The sequence below is a fragment of the Melanerpes formicivorus genome, unplaced genomic scaffold (genome assembly GCF_026170545.1).
Source record: "Melanerpes formicivorus ecotype bairdi unplaced genomic scaffold, bMelFor1.0.p_v2 SCAF_92, whole genome shotgun sequence".
Classification (NCBI taxonomy): domain Eukaryota; kingdom Metazoa; phylum Chordata; class Aves; order Piciformes; family Picidae; genus Melanerpes; species Melanerpes formicivorus.
The window spans coordinates 338,904-356,757 of NW_027142444.1; the positions used below are offsets into that span (position 1 = coordinate 338,904).

Genomic DNA, 17,854 nt, shown 5'->3' on the forward strand with positions numbered 1-17,854 from the left:
TACAATGAACTAGTGAAGAGTAGTTATGTTTTTCTAGTGAGCTTATTACTAATGAATGTATCTAGAACTTCAGTCATCTAATTTTCCATCTTCCTCAGGAAGTACATTTTCTTTTCTTCACCTTGGAAGGAATCTGTAATATTTTTATACAATTTTTTTTTTGTTTGTTCCCCCCCCCTTGAAAACGATTTCGTATTCAAACTTTTGTAATTGAGAGATGCTTGGTGTCCTGTGGCAGTGCTGGGAGTGGATGTTGTTCACAACTTCTAGAATATCGATTTGCTGCAGATTTAAATGAGACAAACACCCTTGCTACCAAGAAGGCAAGTTTTAGTGTTCATTCATTAATGAGAGCATTCAGTATGTGCCAGACAGCTTGGTATTACCATTTAGAAATATTTTTTTGGGGGATCCATGCTGCTTCTATCAATATCAGTGGTTGACCTTTCCTTCTTTCTTTTGGTGGCTAATCTAATCTTTCTGGAAGATCGTGTTGTGCTCTGTACTGTACGTCACTTGTTTGGCTTAGGGAAGTGGAAAGGATAAGGAATAAATGACGTGCTCTAATGCATCTATTTGTCATATGTGTCACAATGCCACTTAATGCTAATCTAATCAAATTGAGGATATCGTGATTGCTTAGTGCTGCTGGTGCAGGCTTGGGGTTGTTCTTTGTGGAATAGTAGAAATAAACCAATAAAGTCACCAAGACCTCAAAGTCTTTTTAAAGTTACTGCGCAGCTGTGATTTTTTGGCAGAATATGAAAAATGATGTGAGAAATGAATCTAAAATTAGCTTCAGATGTATACAGATTGTTCTGGGGTGATAATTACATTTTTCACTTTGAATTTTCCTAATTCAAAGAGGTCAGCGTGGCAATCACAGAAGTGATTTATTTTGTTAAGAAGTGAACTGTCTTTTGCTACATGAAAGCTTGAGAGATACGAAATTGAATTTCAAGCCGACATTTTACAGATCCTGGGAGGAGATTGGGCTGAGCTTGATTGATTCTTTTTTTTTTTTGTTGCCTTTTATTTTTTAGTTTTTTAAATGTATTTTTAGTTGCTGTTTTTGTGGGGGTTTTCTTTTTCTTAGTATTATTTTGTTTTGTTGTTCTGTTTTTTCCCCCTGGCCCCAGATAGGGTGGGAAGTGAAGTAATATCCTTTTGCTAAAATTTTAATTAATTTTTAAGAGGAGATGGAGAGGATGAAGTGCCAAAGATCAAAAGATCAGGTCAAAAACAAGTTTTTAATCACATAAATAATGTGGCAGACTTACTTTGTAAGTATCTGCAAATTTGATTTAAAACTTCACAAATTTGTCAGACATCATTTATGAAACTGAAAGATTGCTCTGATTAATCTCTGTGGGTTTGATGCTAATCTCGGGCTGAAAATTTCTTTTTAAACATTGCAAGTGGGATTGCTATTCTGAAACAGAATTTTTCTGATGCCTTTTTATATTTGTGACTGAAATATGGTTTGTGGTTTGGTTTGTTTTTTCTTTCTCAGAAGTGCAAAAAGGAACAATAATCTCTCACAAGTATTTTTTGTTTTCTAAGAAAATTGTGAAAAGAAAGCTCTGCCAGGTGAAGTGATTGGAAAAGAATCCAAAAGATACCTTTCTGTGAAACCATTTCTTCTCTAGTTTCTACTTCCTATGGGGACAAAGTTGCTTTTCTGGTTTGGTTTCGTATTTACATGTTGGCATTTTGTTCAACAGAAGGGAAAAGAGAAACAGGTGGCTTGAGATGCAGACAAAAGGCATTTTCGAAGACAAAACCAGTTGTGGTTTTTGATAGACATGCTACATTTGGAGACTTGCCTCTGCGTGTGCACTTACATTTATATAAATCTATCAGAACATAAAGAAATCCTTCATTTAATATTACTGCAAAGTGTTGCTGCTGATTTGACATTAATATCATTTTTGAAGGCATTGACGTTGTGTTCAAGGCCGCTTTATAAAAGCGTTGTGTTGCTCATCCTAATTCAGCCTGACACACATTCCAATAACACTACCTCCCTTCTAGGGTTTAACACGAAATTTATGGCTGAGCATTGTGAAGTGCATCATTTAAAAATGGTTTCAACCCAAAACATCTAATAAATAAATAATGTGTATGGCTACTCAGTAGCAGACTTTCCAGACCAGAAATCATTCCGTCGGGTACTCAACAGTCCACTATCGGAGGGGGCTGTCAGATAAATCTTAGAGTAGCTGCATTCATGTCCTGTAAATCACATGTTATTGTCTGAGCCTTCTGCCAGGTCATCTATTCTTTCCCCATTTATCAGAAATGCATACAGTACGGTGAACCTAGAAGCACCATCTAGTCTGGCCTGGCATCCTGTCGGGGTAATTAAACCAGCTAAACAAGAGCAGAGACCTGGCTCTATTATCCGTTTGAAACGAGTGTTGTCAGGATGCTCAAGGTACTTGTCTGCTATCGTGAGATGAGGCTCCTGCAGGGGGATAGCTGGGAGATCACCTCCCGTGAAAGCGTTTTGTGTGCCAAATATGCCCAGGGGCAGGTGTGAATTGAGTGCATGTTTATCAGTAAAACAAATATGCACCTACCTTGCGTTTGTCAGATCTCTTGATACCCACGACTAGGGAAAACTGGGATCTTCCCTCTCAGGAAGGTATTAAAAAAACATCCTTCTGTTGTTCACATACATGAAGCATTTGTCCCATTATTATGGCTCCAAGGTGAGAAGGTACAAAATAGGTGCCATAATTTTCCTTGATGCTTTTGAATTTACAGAATTTGCAGCACTTGAAAAATACTTCTGTCTGTAGTAAATCACCTGAATTGTCAGTGAAGTGTATGTAAGAGAACTAATTAGGTGTTTCTTGTCAGACCCATCTTTGACTTAAGAGCTTCTTTTTCTACTGAATCTACATTTTCTAGACCATAAAATAAACTTACACCAGCTGACTCAGATGTTGTTTGGTTCTTGTATAAGTCTCTATAACTTTAACCCTTTAAAAAAACCTTTGCGTTTAAAAATTAATGAATCTACTTTCATGACCCCCCCCTCTACCCACACCTACACTCTGCTTCCTGCTCCAAGGTGGCTTTTCTTTCCTCTGCCCCATGTTTTCAAGGGATTATGGGCACAATCTTCATAGCTGATGACATGTATGAACCCAGACCAATGTTTTAATACATTTAATCTCTAGGTATTTTATCTTCTAGAAATATTATGATGATATATTGTGATATATCCACATAGCTATAGCTGTTTGATTTATGTTGGACCTTGCTGGAGTATATCTTTCATGGGCAGATGGAAGAGGGAAGCATAAACTCTGATCTTCCAGATCTTTTCTGAGTGCAATGATAGCATCTGTTTGTGTGGCCCAGTGAAATATGGTTAGGGCTGAGTATGTAGTGTGCTGTGCTGATTGTTTTGGGGTTCTCTTTTGGAGCGAGAAGCATGATCCGAGGCAGTGTGCACCTTAAAAATGCAACAGAGGCTGATTGGTAGTAATACAGCAGAGTAAATTAGACTGTGAGAATTGATCTTACTGCCTGTGTAGGCAAACTTAGAGGTCTTCAGCTCTCTTTATTTTATCTTGCCTTAACTCACCAAACCAATTATCACCAGTTAAATGGTGAAATGTTTGCAAAAGGGTTTTCTCTTTCTTGATCTTTCTTTCATGTGCTGCTAAATCACTTTGCTAACTCACTCTGTTGCCCTTAAAGTCAATATTTGTCTTTTGCATGGACAACATCCTTGTTGCATCATCTCTCTTGAACACCAAACCCCTAACAGCATCGTGGTTTAGACATGAAGAGAATGAATGCTGTTTGAATACTTCTTACATGTCCCAAATGTTAGATGTTAACATTCTAATCAAGTTACTGTGTTTTCCATCTGATTATCTTGTGTTGTAACGGCTGAAAATTAATTTTTTACTTCTCTGGGCAACCTGTTACAGTGCCTCACCACCCTCCTGGGGAAGAATTACTTCCTCATGTCTCATCCAGATTTCACTTCTTCCAGTTTGAAGTCGTTACCCCTTGTGTTGTTAAAAGCCTTTGTCAAAAGTCCTTCTCCAGCTCTCCTGTAGTCCCTTCAAATCCTAGAAGGCTGTTCTAAGGTCTCCCTTGGAGCCTTTTCCTCTCCAGGCTGACCTTGGATCATCTTGGTGGCCTCCTCTGGATCTACTCTAACAGTTCCACATCCTCCTTGACATCTCCAGAGCTGGACACATTACTCCAGGTGAGGTCTCACTGGAGCAGCAGAGTAAAGTAGCAGAATTCAATTGATTCATTTGATTGCACTTCCCTTTTTTGTTTGTGGTGTATGGAAACATCAGTCCTTTTCTGTAAGGTCTTGAGGATAAAGTTTAGGGCTTCTCCATTGCAAGGTACTTTATACTAACACAGTGAACTGTTGGCTGGTGGTCAGTAGGATTAACTCTGGAGAAATTAAATTAAAGGCCTGGAAGATGGGGGGGGGCACTGGCTGTGGCGCCCAGACTCCTTAAACAGAGCCCTTTGGTGCTTAAATTTTAGTTAAGTATTGTGTCAGGAAATTGCCTTTGAATGAAACTTTAGGGTAAATTACCAAATTTGCTGTCTCGATCACTTGGATTCTCTGTTACACTTGATGTATCTGGGACTTTTTTTATGCATAGTGTAAGTGCTTTCCATCCATGGAGGTTTTCCTCCATCTCTGAGGATCTCCCTTTGCATGCTGAAAAATGTGGCACCGTGAAATTATTTGGGTTGGAAAAGACCTTTAAGGTCACAGAGTCCAACCATTCTCTAACTGCACCAAGGCTGCTGTTAGCCCATGCCCCTCAGCACCGTGTGTCTGCTGCTTCAAAGCATTTCCAGGGATGGGGATTCCTGAAGGCAATAGACTTGCAGACTTTGGAGAGAGGAATGGATAAAAGATAGAGTTAAAACCCACAAAACTGTTCTTGGAAATAGTTTGCTGAACTGGACCAGAGAAAATGAACTTTCCTAAGGTCATCTTACTGAAATGAATTGTTGCCTACAGTAAAGTTGGAGGGGGCAAACCAAGGACTGTTCTTCTCTACTTTTTATAAAGTCCCATCTTTAGTAGCTGCTCTGTAGGGGTTTTTTTAGCTTTTACAGCCTCTTACTAAGGAAACTCCTCTGTCAGAAGGAAAATCACTTTAATTCAGTCAGGAATCTAGGACCTGGTGGTGTTGGTATGACTGTAATGGAAAACGTGCCTGCTACATCTAAAAATCTTAGCCTTTAGAACTGTGTTGCTGAGAACTGATGATTAATGTGTACATTTTTGTTTAGGGAGGAGAGTGGATTGTCTGACACAGATGTGAATTTTGGGGGTGTGATAGGGAAACAAGACAGCTTCATTTCCATGAATGTTCACTACTGCAGTCCCCCAAACTAAGGGGACATAATTTATCTACAGAAGCCAGACTTTTCTGAAGAAAAAAGGCATCCTGTTGCTTCACCAGCACACTAGGGCTTAAAAAAACACCACCATTTAAGGTGAGCTCTGTGCAGCGAGAGCACACCCTGTGGCTTGCCAGTCTAGTCAGAAGGATGATACCACGCTGGCTTTATAACTAGATCTTTGAACAATATTCTCATGGGTGGTAAATGCAAAAACAAAGTAATATCAACTGGCACTTAATTCTGGGAGCTCCCTGCTGCTGGGGCTCTGCACTGAAATGGAACTCTTCCTGACAGGAAGTCAGCCGCAAAGTGTGGAGACCTCTGAAAATAAAGTGGGCTTTAATTTGACACCCTGCTGGTTTACAGCTCCTCTGTTTAATTTGAGCCTATGGAAGGGGGCTTGGTGCAGGGGAGGGGATGAGATTATGGAAAGTTCAGCGAGCGGCAACGCTTGTCACTGACTTGATACTCATCACAGCTATGTGAGCATTCTGGTTGGTGCTAATAAACCAAAGAGCACAACCTCTGTTTCCAAACCAGCTCCTGAGCAAGTGGAAAACCTCATGATTCGGAGAGTGTTTACTCAGAGTTCTTCTAACAGGAGCAGCTTTGCATAGTGGTGCTGTTAATATTCTCCTTTAAGCTTCTGTGTTATTTTATATGCAGCTCTGCCTTTTTATGTCTCTGCATCTGGGGAGACCTTTGTCTCGTCAGAGATGTTGAGAATGCAGTGATCGTGTGGTCTGTATTCCAAGGTACTGAGGCTCGTGTCTGTTAGCCGTTCGATCCTGCTTCTGACTCCAGTTTGATTCAAGTGAATCGGCTCCGTTTGCCAGTCTCCTCTGAACGGTCACAAAGGCATTTACTTCTCTTTCTGTTTAGACCAGAAATGGTGGTTTGGTCTTGCAGTGAGTTGTTGTTTTGAAAATTTGCTTGGTGAGTGCTGAGATTGGCAATGAGATGAGCAAAAAAGGAAAAAAAAGATTGATTATTGTGTATGTTGTAGCAACATATAGAGGCAGAGGAGAATAGAGCTCTGTGCCACTGGGTGTTGTGCAACAGTGGAATAATGAATACCTGGAATGTTTTAGTTTAAATGCAGCCAACAGCTGCGGGATGGGGAAGAGAATGCTGTATCCAAGAGGAGTGTAGTGGGAGAGACACTGGTTACTTTTTTCTGCCTTTAGTTTATATTTTTCTTTCCTTAAAAGTTGATTTGATTTAGCTTCCTTTTCTCTAAGTATTTCCTTAAAGATGATGCCGAATTTTGCCCCAAAAGGCAAAATGGGGGCTTCAAAGATCTGCATTAGAATAGGATTAGGCAAAGGAAGGATAAGGGACAGGTTTGGACATCCTGCCGTTGGAATGGAGTGGGATTGGTTTCCATACTTTGATTTTATTCTCTCAAAGATGCAGTGTTAGTGGGAATCTTGTTCCTTCTTTGTATGCATTCGTTTGTGGGAGTTTACACTGAAACTAAGTTTGGGGGAAAGGGTAATGTAAAAGGGCTTTTAGTTGCAAAATGGTATTCACTGTGTATATTGGTGAGGTTTCTCATGAGGGCTTATCAGACACAGCGTAGGAAGGTTGCTGCTGTTTGGTGGTGATAAATGTCACTGTATCAGTGGGATCAGCCCATCACTGCCAGTGCCACCGTGCAGGTGTGATTTTCTTGTAGTTAGAATTAGTGGTCTACCTTGGAAGACAGATTTATTTTTCCATGCAGTGTTTTGACAAAACCTCAAATTAAAATCACAGTTAAACAAAACCCCAAAACACTGGAATTAAGAGGCAGTTGTCTTATACGGCTCCATTGGTTTTCCTTCCTCCATGAAAATGGTGCCGACACTGCAACTTGATTATTTTGATTTCTTCCCTTTGTTTGTCTTATGTTGTCCCTTTTCCTCAGTTTTGGTCTTCAAACTCCTAGTCTCTTGCTTCCCATGGCTGCACATTTACAGAATTGCTTGGCACTTTGATTCTCAGGTAATGTTTCAAGATTTCTGTTCCTATTCTTCTTGAAGCCACCCTCTTTCATGTCAGCCTTGGAAACAGCTGATGGTTAAAGAACCTGAAGAGGAAATGGCCATGGAAAAGGTTTGCTGCCAGATGAACTCAAACCTGACCCCTAATTTCATTTCATGAGGAGTCATGGCAACAGCCTACTAGTGAGAGAGAGAAAGGGAGAAGCTGCCCAGGCAAATTGCTTCCTCTTTCAGAAACTGAGGATGTGGAATCAGTGAACCACTCATTCAGTTTTCTCTCATTCCACAGTTTGTTGCTATACTGGGTCATAGAGGAACTGGAGTTTAATTTAGACTTAACCTGTTTCATTTTAATGTGACAGTGATTCTAGGGCGGAGATATATTCATCAAGTCATGATTCAGATCACTGTAAAAGCCACGTAATAAATGTTTTTCATCTACAAGTTCATGCTGTTTTGGTGGATGCAACAATGGAGTTTTGACCACATACAGCTTTTTTGCTGGGTTATTACTGAGAGCACTTCGTTGATGCAGGCAGTGATAGTTTAATTGTTTTATATAAACAATTAAACAATTTAAAGATTTATTTTGTTTTAATTACCATAATCTGCTTTTAAAAATAGTTGGTATCACCATAAACTATGACAACTACAACCTGTGCTGGAGATTACCATGCTGTCATGTTTTGCCTAGAGTATCTTTTTTAACACCAGCCTTTTTAGGTAGATTTGAGTAGTGTGTAGGCAAAGCAACAGTTGTCACTGTGAGAGAAAGCTCACAGCGTGAGGGCCACTCAGGACAAGCTGACAGGTTTTTGTTGAGTATTCCTCTGCACACCACATACTCAAGTATGCAAACTGCCCCAACTCTCTGTAATTTATTTTCGGAATCTATACAAACTTACTGGGGCTTTAACTCCAACTTTTAAGTATTGAAATTAAACTCTCGTTATGGGATAGTCCTAGGCCACTAATAACATAATACCAGTTTATAGGGAGCTCTGTTTACATGGAATATCCCAAATGCAGCAGGGGAGTCTCCTGCTTTTAGTTAAAAACCTGCTGTTGCTGTATGGCTTATTTACTACTCCTTTAATTCTTCACGTAGTGTGCTGTGGAACTGAGCTTGCAAAAGTCAGCCAAGAGTTCTGGTCTCTGCATCGAAGGTTATTACTTGCTGTGCTATTTTATTGGGTTAGTTGTAATTAACTTCAGCACTAGGCACCGATATAAATCATTCCTAATCTGTTTGCTTTATTTTTTCATTCTTTTAAACTGGTTGAACATAGCTTCTTTCTGTCATGCTTGTACATAGGGACCAGGCTTGTAATGGCTTTTGAGTCTTTGTTTCGAGTGAGGCTGTTGGAAGCTAATGTGCTTGGTGATCCTGGAGCTGATTGAGGAGCGCTAATGAATTTCATGTAGCACTTTGAAAAGATTTGTGGTAGATACTGTGTAACAAATACTCCATAGCAGTGATGTGCTGTACTATCAGAGTTCAAGCTAGTGGTGTCCTGCTGGGAGGATGGAAAAATATTTTAGTCTAAGAAACTTTGTTTCTGTTTTGTGGTTAAAATGGTAAACAATTTTGTGGTTATGGATAAGAAACCCAACAGTGTTCCAATACTTGCCCAGAGTTTATTTGATGAAAGTAGCCATCGGTATTACAATCCTTGCTTCTCTGTGTTACGAGAGGGGAAAATACTGAATAACTTGTGGTTTTCATGTTTTCTGATCAGTCCTGGTGTTGGATACCAGCTGGGCCGTGTGCCTCTCTCTCCACTGACTCAGTGTCCTTTAGCATTTTCAGTTGTTGGTTACCAGCCTAGGTTTGACACAAGAATATTTTGTGTCCTTTTCAGTTGGTTTTGCAGCACCGAGCATGTTCATTTCTTCAATCTCTTCTCCCTTCAGCGGTAGGTACTCACATAGGTTCAATCTCAGCTCACCCCTGTAGTTTCTTAGTTAGTCTGGTGTGAATCTTTTCCCACAGAAGCGTGCTTGGTGTCACACCTCCACTGGAGAAAACAGCTGTCTCCTAGAAAACTCATTAAAATATTTAATGCAAAGACTTAAGTTGTGTACAGTCACTACCTGATGTTTTGAGAAAAAGTAATGTCTTCCTAAAGGAATGCCAGCAGTAAATGTGTGTTTGATAGTTTAAAAGTCTTATAAAAATAATTGGCTCTTTTATATAGTTCTAATGGCAGCTTTGCAAGTTTCCCCTGGAGCAGTCTCTAATGAACAGGCCTTGATTTTTCCAGTTGAGCTTTCAGATTCCCTGAGGACTTGACTTTCAGACCTTGAAGGGCAGCAGCTGCCATTTGTCTTAAGGCTGGAGTTGCCAAACAGACCATGTACTAATAGGACACATTTGTACAGCCTCAGTATGTGGAACCCTGATAGAGACCTAATGATCATCATCTGTTGAGAGCCTGTAGCCAGCCAGGGTTAGAGTAACTTTTATCACCCTTATTGAAATCAAAACTTTGGTGTTGATCAGGGAGATAGCCTGACTTGTTACGTTCTTGGCACTTTTGAGCCCTCATAGGCAAGCCATTGTTTACTGTGGTATAGTAGCCACTGTTTAAATTTCAGTAAAGTCAAGCCTGTTGGAGAAGTTTCCCCTGACAAGCTGTTTTTAGGATAGTGGTAAATATTTTCTCAAGCTCTCTCTGTTCTCTGGGTCAGGATTCAGCAGCAGCGATGAACTGGAAAGAACGGACCAAGATTCAGCAGCAGTGACATTCTTCAGTAGAGAAAAGACCATGGATGTAATTGTATTTGTTACTGCAAATCAGTTGGTAACAGTCCTTCCAGTATTGATTTATGGCTTTTAGATTTTATTTAAGCCTCAGGATATCACAGGATTCGTTGAATAGCATTGTCTCCAAATGTGCTTTTGTTTCATATTCAAGTGTGTCACATCCTATCAAAATGTTTTTCACACGCTACTTGTGCTAATTTTACTATTAAATTGCTGCAGAGGATTTCTAGATGTGATTTCCCACAATGCTGTAAGTTGGCTTTCATTTTTTTAATGAACTTTTGTAGATGAAAATAATGTAATCATGCTCTGACTCTTTGATAGTAATTTATGCTTGCAGGTATTCTGCTTAACGTGCAGTCCAACTGGTGGTTCTTTTAATTATGGAGAACCCAGCTGAGATATAATCTACTTTTCGCTAGATGTTCTTTATTGCTGAGTTCATTCAAGCCTGTAGTGGATGTGGTGCTGAGAGAGTGCTGACACCAAGTCCAAACACTGCTGAAAAGTTCTTGAGAGTTTACTTTAGGCACTTAAAGATTAGTATATCTCTCTATGAACAAGTTTTTCATGCAGATTTGACCTTTACTCTAGGATATAATATGTCTCTTAGTCATGTGTTAACACATTTTCCCACCTTGCTCCTTAGTGCTCCATTTACAGTTGTCGGTACCAAAGGCATCCTTCTCCCTTGTTTTGTAACAAAAATAACTCAAACTCCTACCGCTTTGTGGGGAGGACAGATTAACAAAAAAAATTGCTCTTTTTTGCTTTCTTGTGAACCTGTATTTCAACCATTTAATGTAATTCTTAGCTGTAGAGTATGCTAACCTTGTTAGGAGGGATCTTTTGCAGTTTCAGTGAAAAATGAATTACGAAGAGGCATGGTTGTGTGCATATAGATGATTGAAAGCAGCAGTATGGTTTGTTACAGGTGGAAATAGCCAGTTTTCCTCTATTGGAAATGCCTAAATGTTCTATTCAAGACCCATGGTTAACTCTTTAGCCATCAGACCAGCTGATGGATTGCTCTTGCAAATCTTTTTCAGTAGCCTGAGGAATGTCTGTTTTGGGTTAACTGAAACACATTAGCTAAGGATTACGCCCTGCTTATTTGTTACATTTACAATTGTAGACACAAAGAGATGCTCAAGAAGAAAACAGGGCAAGTGTGTATGATGTTCTTCTACTCCCCAGCTATTTTCAGCTGTGTCTGTTTTCTGAATTGGATCTAGTTTCTGTGTGCTTTACCTCCACACAATCATACAATTGCCAAACTGTTGGTGTTGGAAGAGACCTTTGAAATCAAGTCCAGCCGCTCACCTGGAGCTTGCAATTCCATGACTACTTCGAAGCTGCTGCCACTAAACCGTGTCTCCAAGCTCTGCATCCATGGGTCTTTTAGATACCTCCAGTGATGGTGACTCCACCACCTCCCTCAGTCATTTTTCCTGATATCCAACCTGAACATTCCCTGACACAATTTGAGTCTGTTTTTCTTGTCCTGTCACCTGTTGCATGTGAGAAGAGACCAACCCCTACCATGCTCCAACCTCCTTTTAGGAAGTTGTAGAGTGTGAGGTTTTCCCTCAGCCTTCTTTTCTGAAGACTAAGCAACTTCAGTTCCCTCAGCTGGTTCTCCAAAAGACTTCAAGGCCCTTTGCCATCTTGTTTTCTCTTCTTTGGTAATGCTCCATGTCATCCTTGTTGTGAGGGGACCAAAAGCAAACCCAGTATTGGAGGTTACGTGTGCTTTTGTAGTCTCTTTGATCCTCCTGAGCTCCTAGTCACCGCAACATCCTTTGGCTGCAGGCTCCATGGATCTGTAATTCACTGTGTGAAGAACCACCTTCATTTCTTCATTTTGAGGCTGACTCCTACTAGAGCATTTGATGCAGTCATAAGATAGATTGTTAGATAAAATTAATTAAAACACCCTACTATAAAATATATTAAAACCCCTCAACCCAAACCTGAAAGCAACAGGAGATCACAGTATAAACCTTGAGGAAGATGATTAGTTTCAGAAAGGAGGAGTTTAAGACCAGTGCTGTTTAATGGTTCTGTTTAGGGATCCTTACATGCTCATTAAGAATGTGTTAATGAAACTTGCTTATGATAACAAAATTGGTGCTGGGCTATAATTTTGCATATGGTAAAGTTGTGCTGTAGCTGTAGGAAATATGCTGTTCCATACAGCATTATAATTCAGCTGAGGTTTGAAGCACTATTTGAGGAAAGGATATAGAATCCTTCTATCTGGGGTGCTTATGGAAGTGTTTACAGATTCCATTAAGGAAGTAGGTGGAACAGTAACGAGGTAGGAAATTTCCCCATCAGACATAGTATTTGAATAAAATGTGATTTCTTATTTGCCTCCTTGTAAGGGCTGTTTCTCATTGTAGCTATTTGTAATCATGCGTAATGCTTCTGGGCTGTTTTTTTCTTGCTTCATCTTTGGGTGTAGAGTGACCAAAAGCATTAACAGTAGCTGATGTCTCTTGGTTACTGAACATTTATAGCGATAGGAAATGATGGTCATTTAAGTACAGCTTAGAACAGGTATGAAATTATTGACTTTGTTCATCTTCCCTTACAGTCCTTCCTTAGCAAAGTGCTGAAATGTGTCTTGTAGTTATTTAGTTGCATTAGTGGTTGAGTTTGAGGCTTTTAACATGTTTTTTCCTTAATCCCTGTGGGAGCTGGATAACTAAGATGTTGATATAATAATGCAATATACATAGTGAGTGTAATTGTTTGAGAGAGAACATATACTGTGGGGAAATATTGAATGGATCATGAAAGATGATGACCATTAGTCTTTACTTTCAACTATTAAAATTAGCTTTAGGGTGTGTTCAGCTGTGATTTATGAAATTGTTTAGACTAACACTGCCTTTGATGTCTGATGTACAGAAAAATCCTGGAAAGTATTGTGACAAATGCACTTTCTTTTCTCTTTTGGCAACCTCCATCTTCGCCAATTAAACTTTCAAGTACTGCAGTGAGCTCTCTTTAAAGAGCAGAGCAACACAACAGATGGACAGTGTCATAAATGGAAAAAAAATATTTTGCTTTACTTGAGTTTTCACACATGTAAGCTAAGAGAGAGCAGTTCCAGTTCTCATCTGTGAAGCTAAATATTTGGAACGTGCCATTGCATTAAAAAACTCCATGAGCATTAGTTGCATGTGTGATTGTGCTTAGAATATTAGCAACTAAAAGGCTTTTTTTTGAAAAAATAACCAGGATTGCATTTTATTTCAGCTATTTCTGACAGTTTACTTGAAGCTGTGTAATAGTGGTCACAGAAAGGCAATAGAGGAAAACTTGGGGGAAGAATGGGGGAGGAGTAATATTATTAAGGTATATATACAATAAGGACTAACAATGCTACTTGATGCAGTCTCCAAAAACCCTACAAAATCCAAAAAATCCCCCTGTGTGATAATATGCAAATGTAATTTGGCTAATGCTTAGAATGTTTCTCGGTTATTAAAGCATATCAAACATACTGGTTTTCTGCTCAGCTTTCAAAGAGGAGGAGTAGATGCTAGTGATAGGTCATCTGGATTGGTCGCTTGCCACTGTCTCTGTCCAGACAACACCCACCCGCCCACCTGTGTTTAACAGGTGTGGGATTTTGATGTAATTTGGGGTTCAGCTGGATGTAAGCAATGCACAAGGTGTGAAAAAATGTAATGTTAAAAATATGTTCCCAAAGATTTTAACACACTGCTAATGCTGCAAAATTTGGATCATTAGCAGAATTTCTGTTAGTGGAGGTGGCCTTGTGATGCTGAGGTGGGGCTGATTATCAGTGGATATGTTAACTAGGCTTTAATATAAGATAAATTTGTGTCTAAGGCGTGACCTTTACCTTGATGTGAAACAGCTTGTTTCCAGTATTGTCAAGGGTCAGTAAGGCAAAAGGCATAACAGAACCAGAGGCAGTGCCCAATTATTGAATAACATAGCAAAAGAAAATGATGCACTTGTTTGTGGGATGTTCTTGTGCTTCCTTCTCTCCACCACAGGATATGCTTTTGAGTAAATGGTGCTGTCAACTTAAGCTTGCATTTCCAAGGCCAGGCCTTGGGCCTGCTCTGATTCTTCGTGTGGGCAATATTTTGTTTCTGATCAGCACACAATTAATGCTTTGTATCATAGAGTCATAGAATTGTTTGGGTTGGAAGGGACATTAAGCTAGACCAGGCTGCTCAAGGCCTCATCCAGTCTGGCCTTGAACTCCTTCAGGGGTGAAGTGATGTTTGCTGATGGTGATGTAAGTTGCTAAAATTGAGGGGGGGGTGGAAAAAAAAAAAAAGTGAATGACTTCAGGACTGAAATGAGTTTTTGGTTGGTTGGTTGGGTTTTTGTTCTAACGCTCTTTTCATACAACATGTTTTCTCTTGTTTATGTTATTTTGGTGGGGGGTTTTTGTGGTGTTGATTTTTTGTTTTGGTTTTGTGTTTGTTGTTGTTTATTTGTTTTGGTTTTGTTTTATTTTTTCAATTTCCCCAGGAGTGGCAGAACTCTATACAAAAGAATGCTGGCCTTGCCTTCATTGAGCTTGTCAACGAAGGAAGGTAAGTCTCAATATTTAATAGCACCTCTGCCTTAGTCTGCAGTAAGTTGTGTGGCTTGATTTTAAAGGCTATTTCTTGTCATAGAATCATTTTGGTTGGAAAAGAGCTTTAAGATGACCAAGTCCAACCATTCTCTAACTCTGGTCTGGTGCCAAACCATGTCCCTCAGCACCACATCTCTAACTCTTTGAAACACCTCCAGGCATGGGGATTCAACCACCTCCCTGGGCAGCCTGTGGCAGTATTCTTCTGCCTCTTGTGTCATTTTGTTCTCATTTCACATTCTTTAGTACTCTGGTTCAGTTTGGACAATTGCATGTAGGACTTTGCACAATCTGACTGCCCTTTGCTTTCATTAAATATGTCACTTATCGGTGTGTCATGGATTTTCTTCTTGTCCTTGTGCTCTGGTTAACATTGAAACTGTAATTTGTATTCAACTAATCTCTTGAGGAAAGGAATTGATATCTGGAAGACATTATGGCTAGGAATTGTAAGATAAGCCTCTGTCTCAGAAATTAGATTCCAGTTTATTCATTTATTTCTCATCTACCTCATCAAAGAGAAAGGAAGAGAGTCCCTTTCAGGGGATAAAGAAATACTCTCTTAATATTACCATGTAGTTTAATGTTCTGTATGTAACTATATATGTGTATTACTGAAACTGAGAGAAAATGACAGAGCAGGTGATGAGGCCATGCTCTTTGGCTTGTAGTGACTATTCAGAGCTACTGATACCTCATTCATTAGGAATCGATTGGTGAGGAAGACTAAGAAAAATATTTTTTCTAGAGGATTTTTTTTTAAGATGCCTTAATGAGTTAATCCAAACCTAAATTCTGTCAGCGAGTAACTTCAGCTAGCAATAATCCCAATAGAAAATCGATGTTACAGGATCAGAACAGCTACTGAATTAGAGTCAAAATAATTCATCACATACATTAACATGCTAGGTAACTATCTTTTTATTGTCCTAGGAATAGGGATCATGGCTATTTGAGGTTTTCTTCCTTTATAATATCTTTACATGTTCTCAAGATACATAAAAATAACAGCCATTTTAATGGCTGCTTTTGAGTTGGAGGTGAGGGAAAAACCATTCTGAGGCAGAGAACCCCATTTTGCTACTAGTCTGGGTCCCGAGGGCCAAGGTAAAGTAACAGGGGTGTTCAGTTACAGTGTGAAGATTTAGCCTGTAGTTGTTTCCTATTATGTGAGGCTGGCCTGTCATGACCTTTCTTATAAAGTGACTGCTATAAATTTGGCCCTTGATTAATGTTTTATTGGCATAGGTAGCATAGAGATCCCCCACGCATGTAAACCACAATGTAAGGTTCATTTCTGTAAGATGATTGTCGTGAACAAAGCTGAGGCTGAATTGTAAGTAGCAGTTACCTAGTAGATACTCAGCTTGTCCAGGTCAGGCTCTGGGAGAGCATTCTATCAGTAAACTGTTTTGGAAGTGACTGTTTCCTTTTAAAAACCTGCAGGCCCCATCACAGATGGATGGAATCATTCCCCCACCTCCATAAAAATATCAATGGCTTCTAGTCTGGCCTTAGCAGAGTGGTTGTCCCAGGGACAAATGATCCCTTGAAGACTGCAAAGTGTGGTTTTGGTTAGCAGAAAATGTCTAAGTAGATGCTACTTCATTTTGATTCTGTCTTGGAGCTGAGTTGTTTTAGTAAGAAATGGGGACGTAACTGTGGTTATGGGGAAGAGGGGAGGGGATTCATTTCTTACAAATGGCTTCTTTTATCTCTCTCCATTTTCCTCCATTGCTGTTGATAAGAGCCTTTAAAGTTATTGCTGAAGCAGTCACTGTGGTGCTTTCTGGCTTTTCAGCATTCTCTAAAATGAAACTATTATCCCTCATATGACATAAACTGTATTTCAGACCTACTTTTTTCCCTCTCTTCATGCAGGTGGCATTATCTTTGTTGCATATAAACTATCACTTACCCTAAACCTCTTCAGGCCTTATATTTTATTGCAGTTGGCGTTGGTTTATGCATTTTAATCCTTAATACTCAAAAATGTAAAATCTTTTAATGGAAACCTAAAACTGAAAGTAGCTGAATGATGCTGATTTAGATTTAACTGCAAAATTGTGTAATAAAAGTTGAGGTTTTAACTTGTTCTGTCAAGTACTACAGAAAAGAAGAGAAGGTAGTTGTACAAACTGACTGTAGCGAGGGTGGAAGAATGTCTGTGGAGTGTTAGAATAAATAAAATTAAAGACTGTAAGGCACACCTAGAATTTGTGGACTCATATAATTGTCTGCCCCCTTGGTGGAGAAAGTCTTGGTGATCCTATAACCTTAGTAAACCAGGGGTTTATTCACAGTGTTCAATGCTAGGGTTTTTTGACTAATGATAGCAGAGGATATTTCACTTGGAAACATGTTCTGCTGGTGTTGCTTATCAGGCAAATAAGACAACTGAGAAAATCTTTCTGGAAGAGAAAGAGTTCTAGAAGAAAACTAAATCTCTTCTTACACTTGCTTTCAAATACATTTTTTGCTTTTATGTGAAAGGTATGAATGTACCTCTCTCTCTCTCACAGCAGTTGAAAGTTTTATGTTTAGGCTTGCTGTGTTTTGACTGGGATTCCCTGAGCAGAATTATGTGCAGAAAGTTTGCCTCTGGGACTCATAAGATCAGCAGTGTGTGTGCTGCATTCAGAACGTGTTGGTCTCGGTTTCCTCGTGTCCACAAGTAACTAATGTGCTACACAAAGAGTGCTCGCGGCCTTCCCGGATCTGCCGGACACACCGTGCGTGTGTGGTATCACTTTGTGCCCAGTGAAATTTGCAGCTTTGAACTGAAAAACAATTAAAATCCCTAAACGTGAGGCTAGTTTGTACTTGGAAATGCAGGGCTGTAAACCTACCTGAAGCTGAAATACACAACTGAAGCCTTTTGAAGGCCAGATTACAAGCACAGTGGAAAAACCCAACTCTGCTGAAAAGCAGGAAAGTACAGAATGTAAGTGAAAAGCTAAAGGAGCGTATACTGGAAAATAACCTCTTCTGTGCGTGAGGAGAAACATCAGAATCGGTGCCTTCCTGCACTGAACATTAGTCTGCTTTTAATAAAAATGA

General features: G+C 39.5%; 1 protein-coding gene across 6 annotated transcripts in view; it reads left to right on the forward strand.

Moving 5' to 3' along the window:
* LRBA (LPS responsive beige-like anchor protein) overlaps nt 1-17,854 on the forward strand; it is a 315,739-nt gene that overhangs the window by 85,494 nt on the left and 212,391 nt on the right. For all 6 annotated transcript variants that reach the window (XM_068165720.1, XM_068165722.1, XM_068165721.1 and 3 more), the window contains one exon: nt 14,686-14,750. In XM_068165720.1, coding sequence (XP_068021821.1) covers nt 14,686-14,750 — 65 coding nt within the window. The remainder of the gene's footprint in view (nt 1-14,685; nt 14,751-17,854) is intronic.